The sequence below is a fragment of the Melanerpes formicivorus genome, unplaced genomic scaffold (genome assembly GCF_026170545.1).
Source record: "Melanerpes formicivorus ecotype bairdi unplaced genomic scaffold, bMelFor1.0.p_v2 SCAF_2, whole genome shotgun sequence".
In the NCBI taxonomy this organism is placed as follows: domain Eukaryota; kingdom Metazoa; phylum Chordata; class Aves; order Piciformes; family Picidae; genus Melanerpes; species Melanerpes formicivorus.
In genome coordinates, this window is record NW_027142354.1 from 17,263,018 (window position 1) to 17,282,895 (window position 19,878).

General features: G+C 39.6%; 1 protein-coding gene across 4 annotated transcripts in view; it reads right to left on the bottom strand.

Moving 5' to 3' along the window:
* PLEKHG1 (pleckstrin homology and RhoGEF domain containing G1) overlaps positions 1–19,878 on the bottom strand; it is a 153,165-nt gene that overhangs the window by 121,804 nt on the left and 11,483 nt on the right. Inside the window, exons 2-3 of one of the 4 annotated variants that reach the window (XM_068151881.1) lie at positions 18,821–18,896; positions 501–608 (exon numbers count right to left, since the gene is read on the bottom strand). The exons of 2 other annotated variants lie outside the window; for them this stretch is intronic. In XM_068151881.1, the coding sequence (XP_068007982.1) occupies positions 501–531 (31 nt within the window). In that variant the 5' untranslated portion in view covers positions 532–608; positions 18,821–18,896. The remainder of the gene's footprint in view (positions 1–500; positions 609–18,820; positions 18,897–19,878) is intronic. One more of the 4 variants, XM_068151888.1, reaches the window with a different exon arrangement.

Sequence of the window (19,878 nt, forward strand, 5' to 3'; positions counted from 1 at the left end):
ATCCCATTTCACTATTAGACAGGATAGAATAAATAAAACACAAAAAAAACCCAGACCTGTGTCTGGCAAACATAGTAAAGAGCCCCTGATCCATGCCTTCACAGGCTTTAAGTCTCCTCCAAATTACTTTTCTGTTACAGATACTGTGTGGCAGCACTTAAAGAAAAATGCTCTTTTTGCTTGCTGTCTGTACTTGGGATATCACTACACAGTCTTGGAAAAAATCAGTTTTGCTAATTCATCATTTCACCACAGGCTCAAGCAGTGGATGATATAAAATCAAAATAGATCATGAGGAGGCAAAGCTGTTCTTGGAGCACTAAAGAATCCAATCAAGACATGAAACAAGTCAAATAACAGTGAAAAGTAAATTATGATATACAAAGCCTTAAATGAATTTGAGTCCAGCTCTATATGCTAAGTACTACACTGATAGTTAACATACCAACAGATTCCAGTGGAACTGATGAATTCTGTTACTATGGGAGCAATGCACTTACCGTTGTCTCCATGCATTTCACCTTCTGACATTTCCTTTTCACACTTCCATTGCTGTTACAGGAAATTTCTTGATGCTCGGCTAAAGTTCACCAACATTGCCACGTTAACTTTATAGAAAAAAGGAAACAGCCTTGTCACCCACTTAGTAAGGACATCAGGCTGCACAGGCAGGATAGTTGCTCTCGAAAATCTCAGAACTATGATAATAATGAAGGTTTTTTTTCCAAAGTTTGTTTTGGTTTAAATGAAAGCTTTATAGCCCTCTTGCAGAGAAATTCTTGATATTTTAAGGTCTGTAGAAAAGCTAGTATCTATGGGATGAGCAAAGTCTTTATGTATTTCAACTCTGCGTAGAGCCAGAGTCAAGGCACTGAGATAGAGAATGACATCTAACAACGCACATAACCATAATGTTATGCAAACCTTGAAATTGCATTCATGGACAACTTGACACAGAGATAAAGTGCATCCAAAAGCAAATACTCAAAGACTACAGAACAGCCCAATGCTTTTTAAGAGTATATATACAGACAAGTCTATTTGAAAGTCAGCTATTTCAAGATAGTTCTTCTCTCCACTTAAATATACATTCCTGAAAGCTCCCTAAAAAGAAGAAAAAATGACCACACAAAATGCTGCTCCGCACCAAATCAGAAGTTTAATCTCTCATGCACATATTTTTCAAAGCACTTCTATTTTTCCTCCAATTTCATTAATAACAGAGCAATTAGCATGCATCAGCTCCAATTAGGCTGTTTTACGTCTTCTACAAAATGTCCGTAATATGTTTGGCTTCCCTATATATTTCCAAGGAAATAACTTCAAACCTCCTAATCAAAGAAACCCACAGAACTTTCAAGAGATGATCATGCTGCTGAAAGACAAAAATGTCTGTGGTATCCAGAAGGTCCATTTACTTTGTTAAAAATTTTCCTAAACAACATTAACTCCAAGTAAACAAGAGAGAAAGATATTTCCCCCCTCAATTAAACTCTTTGAGAGAGAGCTAGAGAGAGGAGGGGAAAAAGAAAAAGAAATAAAACCAAAGGAATGTTTGGTTTGGCATTGCTGACTCTAGCTTACAAAGGGGAAGACTACTTAAAACCGGGATAATAGAATGATTATAACTTTACATGTGGATCCTTGACTACTTTTCTCTTCTTAACACATGTTGACATCATTACGTTTTGCAAGGAAAGGAAAGAGCCCAGATTCACCATCAGGCGAAGGGCTCCTGCAAAGCCCATATGTGCATGACCTTCAACTGAAACTGCCCAAACAGGGTATTACTAATGAAATGAGAGGCTTAGGCATGGGCTTTATAATTATTAGTCAAGTAATGCTCATTTGGCTTTTTCAGAAACTGTCATTTGAACAGCTGACCAAGTACAGCCATTCATAAAGTTACTTTACACAAACGCTCTGAAACACATTTTTCCCCAGAGCCATCAAAACAAGTCCATCTAATTGTGTGAACAGTAAAGTGTGATTAATTAAAATTTCACAGTATCACAGTATAACTAAGGTTGGAAGAGACCTCGAGGATCATCAAGTCCAACCTATAAACACAGACCCCATGACTAGACCATGGCACCAAGTGCCATGTCCAATCTTCTCTTGAACACCTCCAGGGATGGTGACTCCACCACCTCCCTGGGCAGCACATTCCAATGATGAACAACTTGCTCGGTGAAGAACTTTCTCCTCACCTCGAGTCTAAACCTCCCCTGGCGCAGCACGGGGGCATTATTTATTTGTTTGTTTTAATCACACAATATATAACATCAGGCAACCAACACAGCAAACAGCATAGAAGAGTCAATGGTTAAAGTTTTCTGTGTCCTGATATTTTCCAGTTGCCTGAATGCTGAGGCACGCTGTCCCCCAGGCCTGGCTCAGGCAGCTGACTGCAGGAGCACTTCACTCTTGTCCAGCTTTGCCTTCTTAATAGTTTGAGGATATGTACATCTGTGTGTACATAAATATATGTATATACACACTGCTCACACATGGTAAAAAAAGAGGAAGTCAGTAACAGACAAGCTAACAGTACTATGCACATTCACTTGCAGTTTGTCTAAATGAACAGCCTCATAGCTCAGATCAGGGTATTTCCTGTAAAAATACTCCATTATTTATGAAGCCACTCGAGAGAGCAACTGTTGAAGCATGGCTTGCAAATAACATATTTTCTAAAGCCAATGTTTGCGGTTATCTAACCGAAGACTCTGACTAGTGATGGAGAAGTCAGGGCCCTCTTGCTCTATGTTACTTTAAGTAGCATGTCCCCAGTTGAGCATTGTTCTAGCAGCAGGCTTAGTCCTCCTTGCTTTTGCAGCACCGAAATGCACTCACATACCACAGAGAAACTGTATAGCTTCAAACAGTGTTTATGCCTAATCCCTGGCAAACCACAATTTCTGTGCATACATAAATACATCTGTATATATAGTTTTTCCACGGTAAAAACGATGAAATATTAAATTAAATATGACTAGAAAGAGAAAGGATTTTATTCCACCCACCTACAATCAACATAAGTGGAGAACCCAGGGGGCTGGAACTGGTAAAAGGGAAACCACTCAAAGTAACAATCTTTAAGCTGCCACAATTTCAAAAAGAATTTGTATGACTATTTTGACAGAGGCAGCAGACAAACTCCTGAATAAACATTTCCTTTAGGTTAAAATGCAATATTCTCTAGACAGGGAAATTCCCTCTTTAATACCATAAATGTACAAAGCTGCTTATCTCCACCACGCTTTCTTAGAAAGCTGGATTTATTACTAAACATTGAATTGCCAAATATAGACCTTCACTGGCTAGAACACTAGCTCCATTCAGAAAGAAAAAAAACAAACAAACAAAGACGAGGAAAAATAACGTTACTTGCAAATGTAACAGTTGGAAAGGTGATCTGCTTCAGCTGAATGCTTTTCTCCTTTCTACATTAATCGAAGAGACGTGAACAGGTTAGTTGTTTGTAAGTAATTCTCAACAACTGCACAGAGTCCAAGCTACTGTGCATTTTGACAGGACTTCATTCACCTTCTCATAAAATAAAATAAATAGATTTAGCTTTTAAGCACAAAGAAATACCTATTTGTACTAAAATACCAGTCATCTGACATTACCTCATTGACAGCTTATAAAAGCATATGCAATTGTTGAGAGTCTTTCAAAGACTTGTAAGATTCTTGAAACAGCTCTAGTAATTCACAGCTTCCACTGGCAGACTCTATTTTCTGAACTTGAATTTTGCTTTGTAGCTTTCAATAGGAGAAATATCACCCCAAACCACTTTACTGCTTTAGACTGAAAACTACTTCAAGAATGGTTAGCACTAGGAAATGTCATGTTTGAATACAGGTTATTAAGGAGTAGTCAATAAAGTCAATTAACTTTACATAACAGTTTTAAAAGATGCTAGCATTACAAAGCTTTTTATATATCTATGCTAACAGACATTTTTCCCTTAGAAAAGGAGACTGACCTCTCTTCACCTTCTTGTGCCAGTGATGAAGGTCATCTCTCTTACCTTTCTATTTTAACCACACTGAATAGTGAAGCTTTCCCCCCTTCTACATAGTTAGCAGAGAATCAGAAACAAATCATGCATTCAGCAGTCAGGTTTCCCTGCTCTAGCTGGGTTGCCAGAATTTCTGATAAACGGATGTCTCTTTTCCTATCTGTTCCTGCCAAATGAATTTTTACTGAAGTGAAAGATGGATCATGTGTACTTCAACAGTGCTAGACGGTGGTATGAAAGGTAATCAAGCATTTCATTTCTGTCCTGAGAAAGAGAAGTTTACGAAAAAAGAGAAGTTTACGAAAAAAGAGAAAAACACCTACATGAAGAAGTTCAATTCTCCTTAATTAAGCTAAAAACCAATATAATTCCCCAAATTATGTCAAGAAGTTTCAAAGAATATGTAAATACTGTGGAATGTATTAAAAGCGTGGAGGGATATGAGCAAGACAACTTACAAATAACTGTATGTAAAATTCTATAGCAAAACTGTACATGAAATCTTATAGCAATTGGAAACCATTGGACACACTTCTCCCATTTCTATAATCTGTATACAAACCCCACATTTCCAAGCACAAGTAAAATTCCTGAGTCACGCTGTTTTTGCACTATCAATGCAATACTTCTCTGCAGTAGGATAGGTATGTCTTCCCAGTTACTTCTATTTATGTAAACTCAGAACATGAAATCAGGCCACAGAAACATGGCTGACAGCTCCTCAAGAAGCTGTTTTAAAGAGGTAAAGCTTTGCATTTCATTGATTGTTCAATCTAGTACTGAAAACCAATGCAAACAGGGATAGGTGGGAGAGGGCTCTCTGAATAGGCTTCACTGAAGTAAACAGTCAAGGGGATATTACTCAAGTCGGTACTAAGATCTTCAGCCAGTTTCCAAGGCCTTTTGAATTCTCAGTGCTAAGCCCAGTGAATTCAGATGAAAGTTCCTTTCTTCCACTTTTAAGGAAAATAACTTTGGTGAACTTTCTGCAAAATGTCCTCCCAAGTTTAGCAAAGGGGGAACAAATTGCCAAGACACACAACCAAGCATTTATAAACCTCAACAGTTTATTCAAATATTAAGTACTGAACCAAAAAAACACAGAGCTATTCCAATTATGCTGTTTCAAGTTATGTAATTCATCCTTGGTACATAAAAATCCTAATTCCTCCATTCTTGCTGCCTAGCCCACATTTTGTGCTCTGCGGAAGGCGCGCACACAGAGTGCATACTAACAACTCCAAGTTTCCACTGAATCTGACTAGAGGCACAGCCAGGCAAAGATACCACCTGGCCCTGCCTTAGCTCTGAGATGATTTAAGTCTATTCAGCAGGGGAGCAGGGGGAGGGAAAAAAAAAAAGTCTCTGCAGTACTTCAAACACCCACAAAGGACCATGTATATTACCACAAAAAGCAGGAAACCACTCTATCGCATCAGCAAATGAGATTCTGCAGCCCTCCAAGGCAATCTAGGCAAGAGAAGTGGAGGAAGAAGCATCCACTCCCTTCAAATTTGATGGCATTTAATCCATCTGTCTCCCCCCCCTGCCACCACCCCCATAGCCTGTGCAAGTATAACCAAGGCACTATCACTTTTTGCCTAATGGTTCCCACTATGTGCTGACCCATCAGGGCATGTCAATTTAGCAAGTGCCAAGCCAGTTCTATTTTTTTAATAAAGAAAGCAGAAAAATTTGTTTTTTTTTCACTTGGTTCCTAATTCCTCCATTTTCCCTCTACAACCAAACAATCCAGAAATTAACTTTAAAATAAATAAAAGCAACACTGCAGAGTAAACTTACCCTAGAGGGTAGAGAGGGACTAAAAAGTTGCTATGGCAGAGAAATGCTGACTGAGAAGATGCGCTCACGTCAAATAAAAGTGACCCTTGATTTTTTCCCCATGGTGAAGACACTGACAGGATCACCACAGATTCTCTGATGCTGAATAAAGGCTGAGCTCACATTTCAGAGTTTCATCATGAAGGCTATTCTTAAATGAATGCGTAAGATGCATTCAAAAATCATTCCTGGGCACAAAAGCAAGCTGGGACAGGATAGCCTACACTGGTTCTAATGAGCCATCTTAGTCTCCAAAACAGGGCGAGTGCATAAAAACCCTCTCTGGCTGAACTGGACTAGAGATTGAGTCATGCCTGGAAACTGTCTGGGGAGAAGGCTAACTATAATTTCCCAAAACCATACCACTGAACACAACCATCACAGACCTCTTCCAGGCCTGGAAACATTCTTAGGCCCATCTGAATTTAATACAGATGTAACCTTATGAGACTCCTGTCTCAGGCCACCTATGCTCATAAGCTTTGCATTTTTCTCTTAGTTGAATTTCATTACAAACTCCAAAGATTTAAAGAACTCTGAATGGAGAACCAGAGACACAATGGAAGAAAAAGCAGAACAGACAGGGGGAAACAAACAAAAAAGACAACCATACAATCTGAAGAGCAGAAAACAATTACATTCAACTGAGCCCAGAATAAATACAAACAGCTAGGATGTAAGTTGAAGCAACTACAAAACTTTTTACAAATCCATAAGAAAAGTCTGATCTATTTTAAAACACATATCTATGTAGTGCTTCTGCCAAATTATTCCCGTTACTTGGCTTTATTTGCTAAACAGATATGGGGGGAAAACCTCACAAACAAAACCAGTGAATGAGGATTGAATTACATAGGCCCCAGAGGGTTGAATTAACATAACTTTAAAAATGCGTAGAATTATTTTGTCTTTTTTTTGCAAAGTTAGTTGTCAGCAAAATTTACACACAAACTCAAGTATTTTATTCATCTGTTATAAAAAGTACTAGTTAAAAACAGATTACCTGTAACTACCAGCAGCATATTTCTCCAAGTGAGTGAACTGCCCCACTTTTCAAGGAAATAATTACAAAACCATAATTTTCCTTTTCTAATTTAAGCCCACGTTAAAACTGAGATAGATAAATAAGTCAGTTTCAACCACACACATGCTTTGTGGGCTTTTATTGCAGTTTTGTTCATTTTTCCAGCCTGCAAAGACTCCATCAAAGATCTACTTTAACTGGCACAACTGTGTGCTCATTTGGCAAGACTATAAGAAGCGAAGCAAAGGCTTTCAACCTTTAAACTGAAATACGTTTTAAAATATATATATATATATATTAGGAAGAGCACTAAAATGCCCTACAAATTCAGAACTGAAAGGAGACGGCACACAGTTCCCCAGTACGTGATTACTGAACAGTGCTTTATATTCCACTTTTCCTCTGAGCTGTCTGCATCCACCTCAGGAGGGCTGTTTGCATCCACCCCAGGAGGGCTGTGCTTGGCTTATTCCAAGTATGAGCCTGTTAACGTAGACTGCAGTGAAAACCCTATTATCCAAGCACCATGAACTAGGCACTAACACATTATACAGAGGATGAAACACATTATGGAAACCTTCCATTCTTTAATTCATCCTATCATATCAAATCACCATGGCTACTGGCACCTTCAAGACATCTACTATGAATGGCATCTTTGGAAGCATAGGCTTGTAATCCTAGACTAACATATAAGAATGATCAAGACAAAATCATTTGTTTACTTTAAGTGATAAAGATCAACAGCAGAAAGGACAATACTAAAATAGTTGTGTTATGCCTATTTATAAATAAATGTCGGTTTACATTCTGATTTCCATATACACAGAATGGAATAGGCATTTTTCTATCAGTACTGCCAGATCATTTTAAGGAAACTCTGCAGCTACTAATCTCTTTTTCCGTAAGCATGCAGCAGGTTTGTGTCATTCACCTTTCAAACCAATATCCAAGCAAGCAGGGAAGGAAATTGCTCATGCAGGGGAATTTCATGCCACTCTCATTTATCCAGTTATTTACATAGAGAATTTATTCAAGTATCTATGTCCTTACATCTGACAAGAGTACAGATAAGAAAAATTATGATTTGACAATAAGAAATTTACAAGAAATTTACACTGCTCTCAATGGTGAAAGGCTATAAAGCAGCTTTATGAGAATTACTGTTTCAAGCACTTGGGTCGCAATGTGGAATGAGTAGCAGCAGGGATAAAGAGCTGGGAATCCATCTGATTATCACACATGCCCTGTTTCATCCCAGCAGATGAAGCACAAGAGCACTTGTGTGGGGCTTCTCCAGTCCCCAAAATGAAAAGCATTTGGGTTTTTTTGCCTCTCACCTATCCTGAGGGCTAAGGGGAATCAAATTAGGCTGTTCCCAGACATGCAGAATAACTGGAGAAAAGAAAACAACACTGAATGGCAGATTCGGTTGGGATTTTTTTGTGTTGAGCACTCTCACTGCACCAGACAAGCAAGTAGGCTTCCACCCTGGAAGACAGTCCTCTCACATACACGAAAATAGAATATAAGAAAGTAACCTTAACTTTATAGTCTCACCCAGCTTTTATTTCCTTGTTCTATGCATAGTAACAATACAGATAGAAAGATTAGCACAAGCATGTTGCCACAGGCATCACTGCATCTCAAAGTCTGCTGGATATTAACAGCCCAGCAGATGGTCATTACTCCAGATTCCGCAACCTCACATCATCATTAATTCAGGAGAAAACTCATTTTAATGGGCTAGCCCTAATTCATAAAGAACTTATTGTCCTGGACAAATTAATAGCTTTAGATCTTGCATTACCAGATGTGCTTCAGAAAGACAATAACATTTTAATTTATAATGTGCTGTTTAAAGTCCATTTGAATGTCATTTCTCATAAATGCTGGTGTATGAGGCAAACTTTAACACTATGAACCTATTCCCAAAATAAACACAGAAAACTGTATGCTTGGTTTAGATTCTAGACAGATTTGGCACAAGCAACCTCAATTATCCTGCAACCCACTTGATCAAAAGCTCTCTACTCTGAAACTAAAAGTGGCACATAGCCTTTTGAAAGGCTTCACTTCACCCTGAAATTACTAAACCCTCAACACTGGTGAATCCAATACAAAGGCAGGCAATTCTTGTGCCTATTACATAAGCAACACACTTTTGACTAATAAAATATAGGACAAATCAAATCCGTAAGGATTTGGAGCAGGTCTTAACTTCATTGATAAGGCATCAGTAAGTTTTAACACATGTCAAATGGGGAACAAAAAAGAACAGAGAGAACCATTTGTCATGGCTAGAGTCTGACACTTGTCAGAGTATTCTGTTAGAGATACAAATATAGCAGAAGAGATCTTCCTTTGTTATGGCCAGGGTCATGGTCCTTTCTATGCCTCTGGTCTATCTGAAGTCCTTGGGAGGTGATTCTTATGGGGGGGTGAGGGGGTGGAATGTAACCTGTACACTAACGAATCATCTAATTTTCTTTCTTCTCTATAAAAGCAGCCATGATGTGACTCTGCTGTTGTTTAGATTATTTTTTTAACAAGAGGGAATGGCCTCAAGCTATGACTGGGTACGTTTAGACTGGGCATTAGGAAGAATTTTTTCCCAGCAACAGTGATCAGGCATTGGCATGTGGTGCCCAGGGAGGTGGTGGAGTCCCCAAGGCTGGATGTGTTTAAAGGTGGTTTGGATGTGGTGCTCTTGGGGCTCTGGTTTAGGGTGAGCCTTGTAGAGTAGGGTTCTGCATTGGACTTGGTGATCCTGAGGGTCTTTTCCAACTTGAATGTTTCTGTGATTCTGTGATTTACACTAAAAGAATGGAAGGCTCTCTTCCATAGCATCAATTTGCAAAATGAACACTGGTACACAAGGAACAACTGGCAAGTTATCTGCCCAGCTTATGGAAAAATAAAAAGTAGGAATTTTAAAAATATCAGTATTGTGTAAAGAAGAGGTAGAAACCACTGAAGATAAATAATCACAAAAATAAAGAGAGTCAGAACTTTCCAGAGAGAAGGTATTCGCTTCAGGTTTACATTAAATTGTTATTTTTTTCATGGAACTCAACCACATTTTCTTAAAATCTTGAATCTCAAAAACTTCTCCTGCTGGTAGCTTAGTTGAAAATTGTCTGTGTGAAATACTCTATTTTCAACAAAATGCTGCTTTCCATCAAAATATTTTTGGCTGAAAAAAATCCTAACTGGCTTAATTTTTAAAATAATTTAATAAAGTCCAATCCCTTTCCTTAGTTAAAAGGCTACCTTGTGTATTTTAAAAGGTATCCACTCACTCTCACATTGGCATAAAACAAGTAACTTCATTGTTTTAACTTCTATGTAAGGAGAGTATTTTTCCTAACTAATCTATTTACATACGGAAGAAAAATTTAGCAACGATTTTGAGGTATTTTCTAATTTGCCTTGAAAACAGGGTTCCAAGCTACAGCTTCAGTAACCTTAAACCTCCATTTAATCACAGAAGACAGCAATGCTCAAATACAAACATCCATCTTCACTAACTAACTTCACACATCTAGATATGTATCAAACAAATATAATCTGGATTGGATTTACCCTTAAAGTACAGTTTGCAGCCATAGCTGAAGGAAAGAAGTTAGAGCTGAAATGGGGTGAGAAACACCCTCTTGGGAGGTGACAAGAGGAGAGAAGGAAAAAAGAAATACTGTATTTTTACAAAGGAAAACAGAGAAAGAAGGGAAAAATCATAGTTATGTCACCTGTAGCATTCCACGCTTGTGCAATTTTTTAATTGAAAAAGAAACTCGTTAACCAAGGACAAAACAATATTTGATGGAATAGAATAGACCAGACCAGGTTGGAAGAGACCTTCAAGATCATCGCATTCAACCTATCATCCAACACCACCCAACCAACTAAACCATGCAACCAAGCACCCTATCAAGTCTCCTCCTGAACACCTCCAATGATGGTGACCCCACCAGCTCCCCGGGCAGTCCATTCCAATGGGCAGTCTCTCTGGGTAGAACATCTTCCTAACCTCCAGCCTAAATCTCCCCTGGCACAGCTTGAGACTGTGTCCTCTTGTTCTGGTACTGGCTGCCTGGGAGAAGAGACCAACCTCCACCTGTCTACAACCTCCCTTCAGGTAGTTGTAGAGAACAATAAAGTCACCCCTGAGTCTCCTCCTCTCCAGGCTAAGCAACCCCAGCTCCCTCAGTCTCTCCTCATAGGGCTTGTGTTCCAAACCCCTCACTAACTTCGTTGCCTTTCTCTGGACATGTTCCAGCAAGCCAACATCTTTCTTAAACTGAGGGGACCAGAACTGGACACAGTACTTAAGGTGCAGCCTAACCAGTGCAGTGTACAGTGGCAGAATGACCTCCCTGCTTCTGATGCAGGCCAGGATGCCATTGGCCCTCTTGGCTACCTGGGCACACTGCAGGCTCATGTTCAGTCTACCATCAACCAGTACTCCCAAGTCCCTCTCTGCCTGGCCATTCTCCAGCCACTCTGATCCCAGCCTGTAGCTCTGCATGGGGTTGCTGTGGCCAATGTGCAGAACCCGGCACTTGGATGTGTTAAATCTCATGCCGTTGGATTCCGCCGATCTGTCCAGCCTGTCGAGGTCCCTCTGCAGAGCCTCTCTACCCTCCAGCAGATCAACTCCTGCCCCCAGCTTGGTGTCGTCCACAAATTTACTGATGATGGACTCAATGCCCTCATCCAGATCATCAATAAAGATGTTAAAGAGCTTGGGGCCCAGCACTGATCCCTGGGGGACACCACTAGTGTGATGTCTTCAACAACTGGATACAAGGGGTGCTTTTTTTCCCATGTATTAATTTTTTTTCTAATGCCTACATAACATAACAAATACAAATATTTATTTTTACAAAAGGTCAAGTGGACAGAACATAATTCTCCCAGAAGGAAACCAGATGTTTAGTATCTTCAAAGCGATGTCCATGCTGATAAAAGCAGTAGCTAATCTTTCTTTCAGAGGCTAAACTTCTTGATGACAATTTTTTTTTTACTGAACAGCTATGTATAATGCTTTAACGAATATCTGTCTCACAGACAAGTATTTTTCCATTTTAAGAGGATTTTGGGTCGTATGTATAATTAATAATGCATCAATACTCAAACAGCTGTCTTTGAAAATGTATAACAATCTATAGTTCTTCTCCAGGTCCCACATTAAATCCCTAGGTTAGGATGAAAGAAGTCACATCTGTTCCCAAAGCCAAGATTCCTTAATCAAATAATTTCAGCAGATTTCTATGTAGCAATTTGAATACATTAAGTCACACAAATATTCAAGTGTTTCTCACGAGTCATGAAAGAGGTGCAGAATAATAGATCGATGTAGTGTTTAGAATTGCAAAAATCTCAAATTAACAACTGTCTTTCTCTAAACTTACCATCATACGTTAAGGGATGGATAAAATGGAATTTACAAAGACTTGAACAAATGCATTTCAACTGATTCTGTGGGGGTTTCCTGTATTACTTGGCTGGTGTCATGACTAATAATTAGCTACAACATAATGCTTGCCAACAGATGCAAGATAAATCTGAAATCCTGTGGGGATAGGCTAAATATTTAAAAGGTTTTGGAGGCATGAACATGGTCTCTGTGTATCTCACTCAGAAAGGAGAAGGATGATTTAGTTGCTTAAATTACCCTTAAACAAGCCTACAAAAATTAAAAACAACAAAAAAGACCACTAGAAAGAAGGGGGGAAATCTACACAATTGTGTTTATGGCCTCTGTTTTCCCATATTCCAGGGAAAATAGCAATGAGAGAAGTTTAATTTTATCTTTCCTGGATAATCACGAGGATCATTATTTTATATTATCTGTAAATTTAAAGTGCAGGTAAAAATCATATCACAGTTTTAACACCCATTTTGCCACCACCATAAGGGCATGTTTGTGTCACTGGGGCATTAATGTGTTTTGTATTCAGCCATACTGACACTCACCAACAGCATGTGAAAAATGTTCACTTTTGCCATTTCTAGTGGTCATGTGCTTCTGGTATTTGAAAATCCTGCTAAACAGCTGCTTTTGGATACAAAGTTGTACATCTCAACATCTTGTTTGTTGAGTAATACAGATCCTTTCTTAAGAGGGGAGGGACCAAGCAGCTCTTGGGATAGCAAGAGACAAGAAAGAGCTGAAAGAAAGAAGATAGTTTTATCCAACGTACATCAGGATACTCCAAGAAGGTTAACCAATTTCACCCAAGCTCAAAATAAGCACTATCAGTGTAAGTGTCAAAATATTTTGTCTGTGCAAAAGCAGAGCACTGGCGCCTCACTTGCAAGAAATGCTGCAATTAAACACGATAAAAGCAAAAGGAAGGAACAAAAGGACAACAAAGTAAGGGGTAAGAATTCAGATTTACAAAGCTCTTTCAGTTAATGTTTTTTTCAAGCACTTTGTGTGGCAAGAGAGAACAAAAATGTTCCCTGTAGGCTCACTTAAGATTTGCACAGACAACATTCTGTTTTCACTCACCTCTTTATCAGGAGTCAGAAAGAAAAAGAATTGTGGAAAGTTTGTGGGTGGTGTGCTGCAGGGGACAAGATGTGCTACACTCGATTACCATCCCATATGTACTTCACCCAGTCGCTTTACTGGCATCTCTCAAACATTACCCCAGCCATATGCCTTTCTGTGGATCCTGTCTGGGGATTCAGGTCTCCTTCCTCTCACAAAACAGACCTTTTCCTATATTTCATCATTCATCTCTCCTCAAAACTTCCCTCTCTGCAGTCTGTAAAGCCAGTTAAAGAGCTCCTGGCTCCATTTCCCAGTCTCTCTCCAGGAGAACACCAACACACCACAGAGCTCCCCATTGAGTTCCTTAGGACTCCTGAGAGCTATGCTGCAACACATAAAGCAAAAGATGTTCAAGCAAGATGACAGACAACAATATCACAGTCTTAGAAACTGCATCCTAGCAATTATAGTGAAAATTGCATGAATGTTTCAGCTTTCAGGTCCCTAATATAGGTGCTAATGTGTTTCCCTCCTTTCCCAGAGAAAGCAATTTTGAGCCAATTTTGGAGCATGACAGCTACAGTGCAGTGACTCTATACGAAGACAGGGATCATTACCTACATCAGGCAATCACAATGCAGTACATGCCTGATGTGTATGCAAGCTTTTTATTTGTTTTAGGTACACTAGGTACGCTATTTGGAAAATACAAAACAAGCCATTCTGTTCCAGCATGCAACTTGTTTTTCTGCTCTGGCTACACCTGTGACAAAGGAACAATACTGTCACGTGTCACCCATACTCCCTCCATTAACTAGTCCAGAACAGGAAAAAAAAAAAAGAGTAGTCTTCAAGACAGTTTCACTGCTGTACAGGATGCTCACCAGAAAACAACAGATGTGCTATAATCACTACTGCCCATTCATTTCCTTTCTGTCAGAAAGAAAGCAGCAGTCATCAATTAAGAACCCCTATCTACTGGACACAAAAGGAAGTATACGCTTTGCCTTGGCCATTTGACCGTAACAATAGGAGATGGCAGCGGGAAAGGACTGACCACTCTGTCTGAGCAAGCACAGAGAGGAAGACAGGGGTGAGTGAGCTCATCTTTATTTTTTAAGAAGAAAAGGAAAAAAAAAAAAAAAAAAGGCAAGAATTTTAACACAAATGTTTAAAAACCAAATCCCTATACCTACAGATTATACCAAATCCCAATTATATTATTCCTGAATTTGACCCAATGAATCATCTGGACATTTTCAGAGCAGAAAATCCCAAACATGTGATCTGACGAGAGAATTAAGCAGCATCTGGAAAAAAAGGTTTATCAATTAAGAAAGCCTTTTAAAACATAGTTATAATATTTTTATAAAACCATTAGTCTAAATGTACTCAGTGTTTAGATTCTCAGTACACCACTGCCATAAATTATTTGGATTACTGTTTTTAAGAAGTCCAGTCAGATCTGAGGATCTTTCTGCTACAGATTACATTCACTGGTCACCTTCATCAGACTAAAGTAAAATGACACCTTTCAGACAACTGCCAACAACAGGAAGCCCTAAAGATGGACCTTATGCCTGTTTCAATCTAAGTATAAACAGCTACAAAGGGGTTGGAGGAAACTTACTAAAAAAAATGCTAGCCTTAATTAAGGTATTAGGCCCTAATCTAGCATGTGGAATTAAGCTCCAAATATTCCCATGGACACCAAAATGCAACTGCTCTAAGAACCAAGTAGGTGCTTCCCACAATAGGAAAGCTCTCACAGGACTTCACGTTGCAACTGAACCTCTACTTTTTTCCTGTACCTCTGCTCCACTGCATACCAAAAATAGAACTGACTTGTAGAAAAGCTCACACATGAGCATGCATCATTTGTCTTCACCCCCACACAGATTTGCAAGCCCTCATACCACTTAAGACATGGCCTAATCAAAGCCTTCAGTGATGCACAGATGCTCAAGGAATTTTTTTGTGTAGTGACTTTAAGCATACACAGTGTATTGAAACTTGTCCTGGATTGCTAGAACAAAATTATCAAGCTGATAATTTTGCTACAATAATAACTGATAATTTTGCTGCTTTGCTACAAGAGATGTCATGATTTTAACAGCTGCTGTAGCTCACTTTCATTCTTTCCAAAGATTAACATAGTTAAACACCAACTCACTGAAACAATTAAAACCACACAATATTGTTATATAGCCCCACAGCAAATTCCTGGCCAAGCTGTCAGCCCATGGCTTGGACAGCAGCACTCTGCACTGGGTTAGGAACTGGCTGGAGGGCCGAGCGCAGAGAGTGGTGGTGAATGGTGCCACATCCAGCTGGCGGCCAGTCACTAGTGGTGTCCCCCAGGGATCAGTGCTGGGCCCAATCCTATTCAATATTTTCATTGATGATCTGGACAAGGGGATTGAGTTGATCATCAGTAAATTTGAAGATGACACCAAGCTAGGAGCAGGAGTTGATCTGTTAGAGGGTAGGAGAGTTCTGCAGAGGGACCTTGACAGGCTGGACATATCCGAGTGCCGAGTTCTACACATTGGCCACAACAACCCCATGCAGTGCTACAAGCTGGGGTCAGAGAGGCTGGAGAGCAGCCAGGCAGAAAGGGACTTGGGGGTACTGGTTGATAGTAGGCTGAACATGAGCCTGCAGTGTGCCCACGTTGCCAAGATGGCTAACAGCATCCTGGCCTGCATCAGGAATAGTGTGGCGAGCAGGAGCAGGGAAATTATTCTATAAGTCAAATGGATAGCAGCAAAATATAAATTAATTTCATTAAATGTCTCCCTCACCACCCCTAAAAGCTTTTCAGAACTAAAACATACTTAAAACCTTCAGATTTAAGTCTCACATGTGAAACACATAGGCAAAATTACAAGTAATTTTTTGGTATGGAATTAGCATCCATCACTTAAGGCTTTATTCTGCCCAAACCATTAAGCTATTATTTTTACAGAATACCACTTCTCATATTATAAGTTTATAATTTTTCCAGTTAAATTAATTAATTACTAAATGCACTTCATCCACTCCTGGAATGCCTTATCCTGTTAGCTGATATAGTCCCACACACGCCAGCTTTGTTGATACAACAATTTTCTGAAGCACTTCACAGTCAGCATTTGTCTGTCATGGATCCTAGAGAATCTTAGGAAATCCTCTGCCTCTTAGGACACATGCACACACCATGTTATCTCAGCTTGATGGTCTGGTTTAACTTTTCTGCTCATCATGAAAACACATTAAAATCACTGCACCACAAAACCAAGGCCAAGCAGCACATTTGAAATTAAATGGAAATCAGAGAGAGGGGAGAAGGAAATTTGTGCAAGTGATTCAGTTTCTACTTCACATGCATTTGGACATGCACCAATTTCAAGCTAAAGAAATAAAATTATTTTCTGTGTGAAACCTGCAAATATGCAGCCCCTTGCAGTTGTGGACAGAAAAAAATACACTAGTAATTAACTATCACCAAATAACACAGACAATTAGTGTGCTGAATTTAGGTCATGCCAATTATCTCTCTCTAATGTATGTTAAAACATGCAACCTTATTCAAATCTTTCTATTTTTAGAAAATGCTGAAGAGGAATTTCTGGTTCCTCCTGTCTTAGCCTCTACAAAATGTTTTCGTACTTAGAGAGACTGTTCTTCCTTGAATCCAAAGGAAAGTAAGCTCTCCCTAATGTCTGTCAGATGCAAACTTCAGCTGAACACTGTTCAATCCTGCTACTGTCTATTAAAGGCATACAATCTCAAAGCACTGGATTCAACAAAGAGTTGCCATTCACCTAAACAGTAATAAACATTTGAACAAACTTCAATTATCAATACATCACTAGAAAATAATAAAAATTATTAATTAGTGGTCTAATACAGCATATTCATATTCTCTCTGCAGCTCACATAGGCCAGAGTGGCAATTAACATCATGCAATTTTTCTTTTTTTATTTTAAACTGATGTATGCTACACTGGTTTCAACCTCTCTCCACTCTGGTGAGACCCCACCTGGAATACTGCATCTGGTTCCGGAGACCCTGTTACAGGAAGGATCTGGACATGCTGGAGCACATCCAGAGAAGGGCCATGAGAATGATCAGAGGGCTGGAGCACCTCTTCTGTGAGGACAGACTGAAAGGGGTGGGGCTGTTCAGTCTGGAGAAGAGAAGGCTCTGAGGAGACCTTATTGTGGCCTTCCAGCATCTTAGGGGGGCCTACAAGAAAGCTGGTGAGGGACTTTTTAGGGTGTCAGGTAATGATAGGACTAGGGGGAATGAAACAAAGAAAGAAATGGTTAGATTCAGATTGGATGTTAGTAAGAAGTTCTTCAGCATGAGGGTGGTGAGAGGCTGGAACAGTTTGCCCAGGGAGGTAGAAGCCCCATCCCTGGAGGTTTTTAAGGCCAGGCTGGATGTGGCTCTGAGCAACCTGATCTAGTGTGAGCGGTCCCTGTTCATGGCAGGGGGGGGTGGAACTAGATGATTCTTGAGGTCCCTTCCAACCCTAACAATTCTATGATTAGCACTGGAAGGACTGAAGTAGGTTATTTGTAAGTTACTGAGTTTTTCCAAATAGCAGTGTCTGTGATATTACTCACAAAGCCTATCACTGAATGACCACTTTCTTCAGAAAGAAGAGACTCCTTTGGGTAGGCATCAGGACTGAGGAGAAACAGAGGGAGAAAGCGATCTTGCCTAAAGCCACCTTTTTATTTAATGTTTTCTGTGGAGTCTTCTGCCGGCCCTATCATGTAACTTCCTGCAATGTCAATCTGTTTCAGATAATCAAATGAGTAAACTTGGTTGTTACAGTTAAGTTACATTTCCATGGCATCCAAACCTGCTTTTCTCATGGTCTCAAGTTCCCCAGATCCCTCAAGACTTTCAGGTAGTGAGAGTACATAGACAACATTAAACTCCTAAAGAAATAAACTATGAAAGATCAATTACTTCTCAAAATGACATATGGTAACACAGGAAATCTAAGGAGAACACAGAAGTCCCAGATCTCCTCAGCCCTGTGGAAAGATTTCTCCACGAAAGGGACACTTCTACCTCCAATGAGGGCAGAAGCAAGAAAACAAAACTTCAGCTACAGATCCCGAGCAAAACTCCAGTTACAGGAACAGGTACTAATACTGAAGACTCAGCTTCCCTTAGTTGCTCAAGTGCCACAAAATTTTATTTCCCATAAAATCCCATCAGTCAAGATGGTGGGTCTTCTTGATATGCATGCTAACTAAAATTTGAGGCCTATGAAATACAGCCACCTATCGTCAATTTGCATATTAAGCAGTCTCATCATCATTAGCTTGAAGTGCATTTACTCAACACCAGTGGTAATCGCCTCAGCCAGAGACACAACAAACACAATCTCCTTTTTAATAAATAAATAAATAAATTTACCTGGTAGAGCACTTGCCAAATAAATTAGATGAGGCAAAGCAGAGTGTCCTTTCCTCTCTGTTGAATCTCTGGCATCCTGCAGAAACCAGCACAGCAATTATGGAATTAGAGCAAAGATAAAACAGGAGCACAAGTGCGAGGAAGCACAACCATGCAGCGCAGCGAGGGGCCACACTCAGCCCGGCTTATACCCTCTAAGCCATGCTCGCTGTGCTGCCCGCCCATTCTGAATGCCTCACAGTAGATGAATGAAATGTAGCACAGACTGCATCTGGTTCAGATAGGCTAAAGGGTGAGATTTTGAATAGGAATTAGACACTAACGTGACTCTGAAAATCCCATTAAGAGTCTTAGCACCTCTGTGAGTGCCTACCTACGTATCTTTAAAAATCTGTATCACACTGTTTGTTTGTGGTTGTGTTGCAAGTCCGTAGCAAAACGGGGAAGTGCTGCTGAGTTCCCAAGCTCTAAATCTTGAAAGCTTCAGGCCATGATTTTTCTGGAAATTATGAGCTCTGATTTTAAACTTAATTACGTTAAATGCCTGGAAACCTCTACCCAAATGAGCACCAGAAGGACATGTCTGTAGCCATTAAAGCAAATCAGATCAACAGGTCATTTTCTGAAATCTGTCTGGTACCTGCACCTATCTAGATGTTTTCACAAAGTCAACAAAGAATGATAAATCTCCTAATGCAAATTATGTTTCTCTGACCACTTCACAAAATGCAGCTAGTTAGATACAACTGCTATGCAAAATGTATTAACCTACCTTAAAGTCTCAAAAATGCAGGACTCTTGACTTAATGAGGGAAAGAACTCATTTCCTTTGCTAACTTTGTAACATTTCCCAGCTTCAGAATACTGACTGGAATGTCAACCAGGAACTGAACAAGGATACCTTTTTTATTATTTTCATTTCTGTAAGCCATTGCTTTACATTTGCCTGTTCTAGAGGACTCCAAGATTATTTTTCCTCTCCTTCTTAGCTATTTCTGTCCTGGGGACTCAGCCAAAGGTGACAGTGAAGAATCCACAGAAACTGAGTATCAAATGCT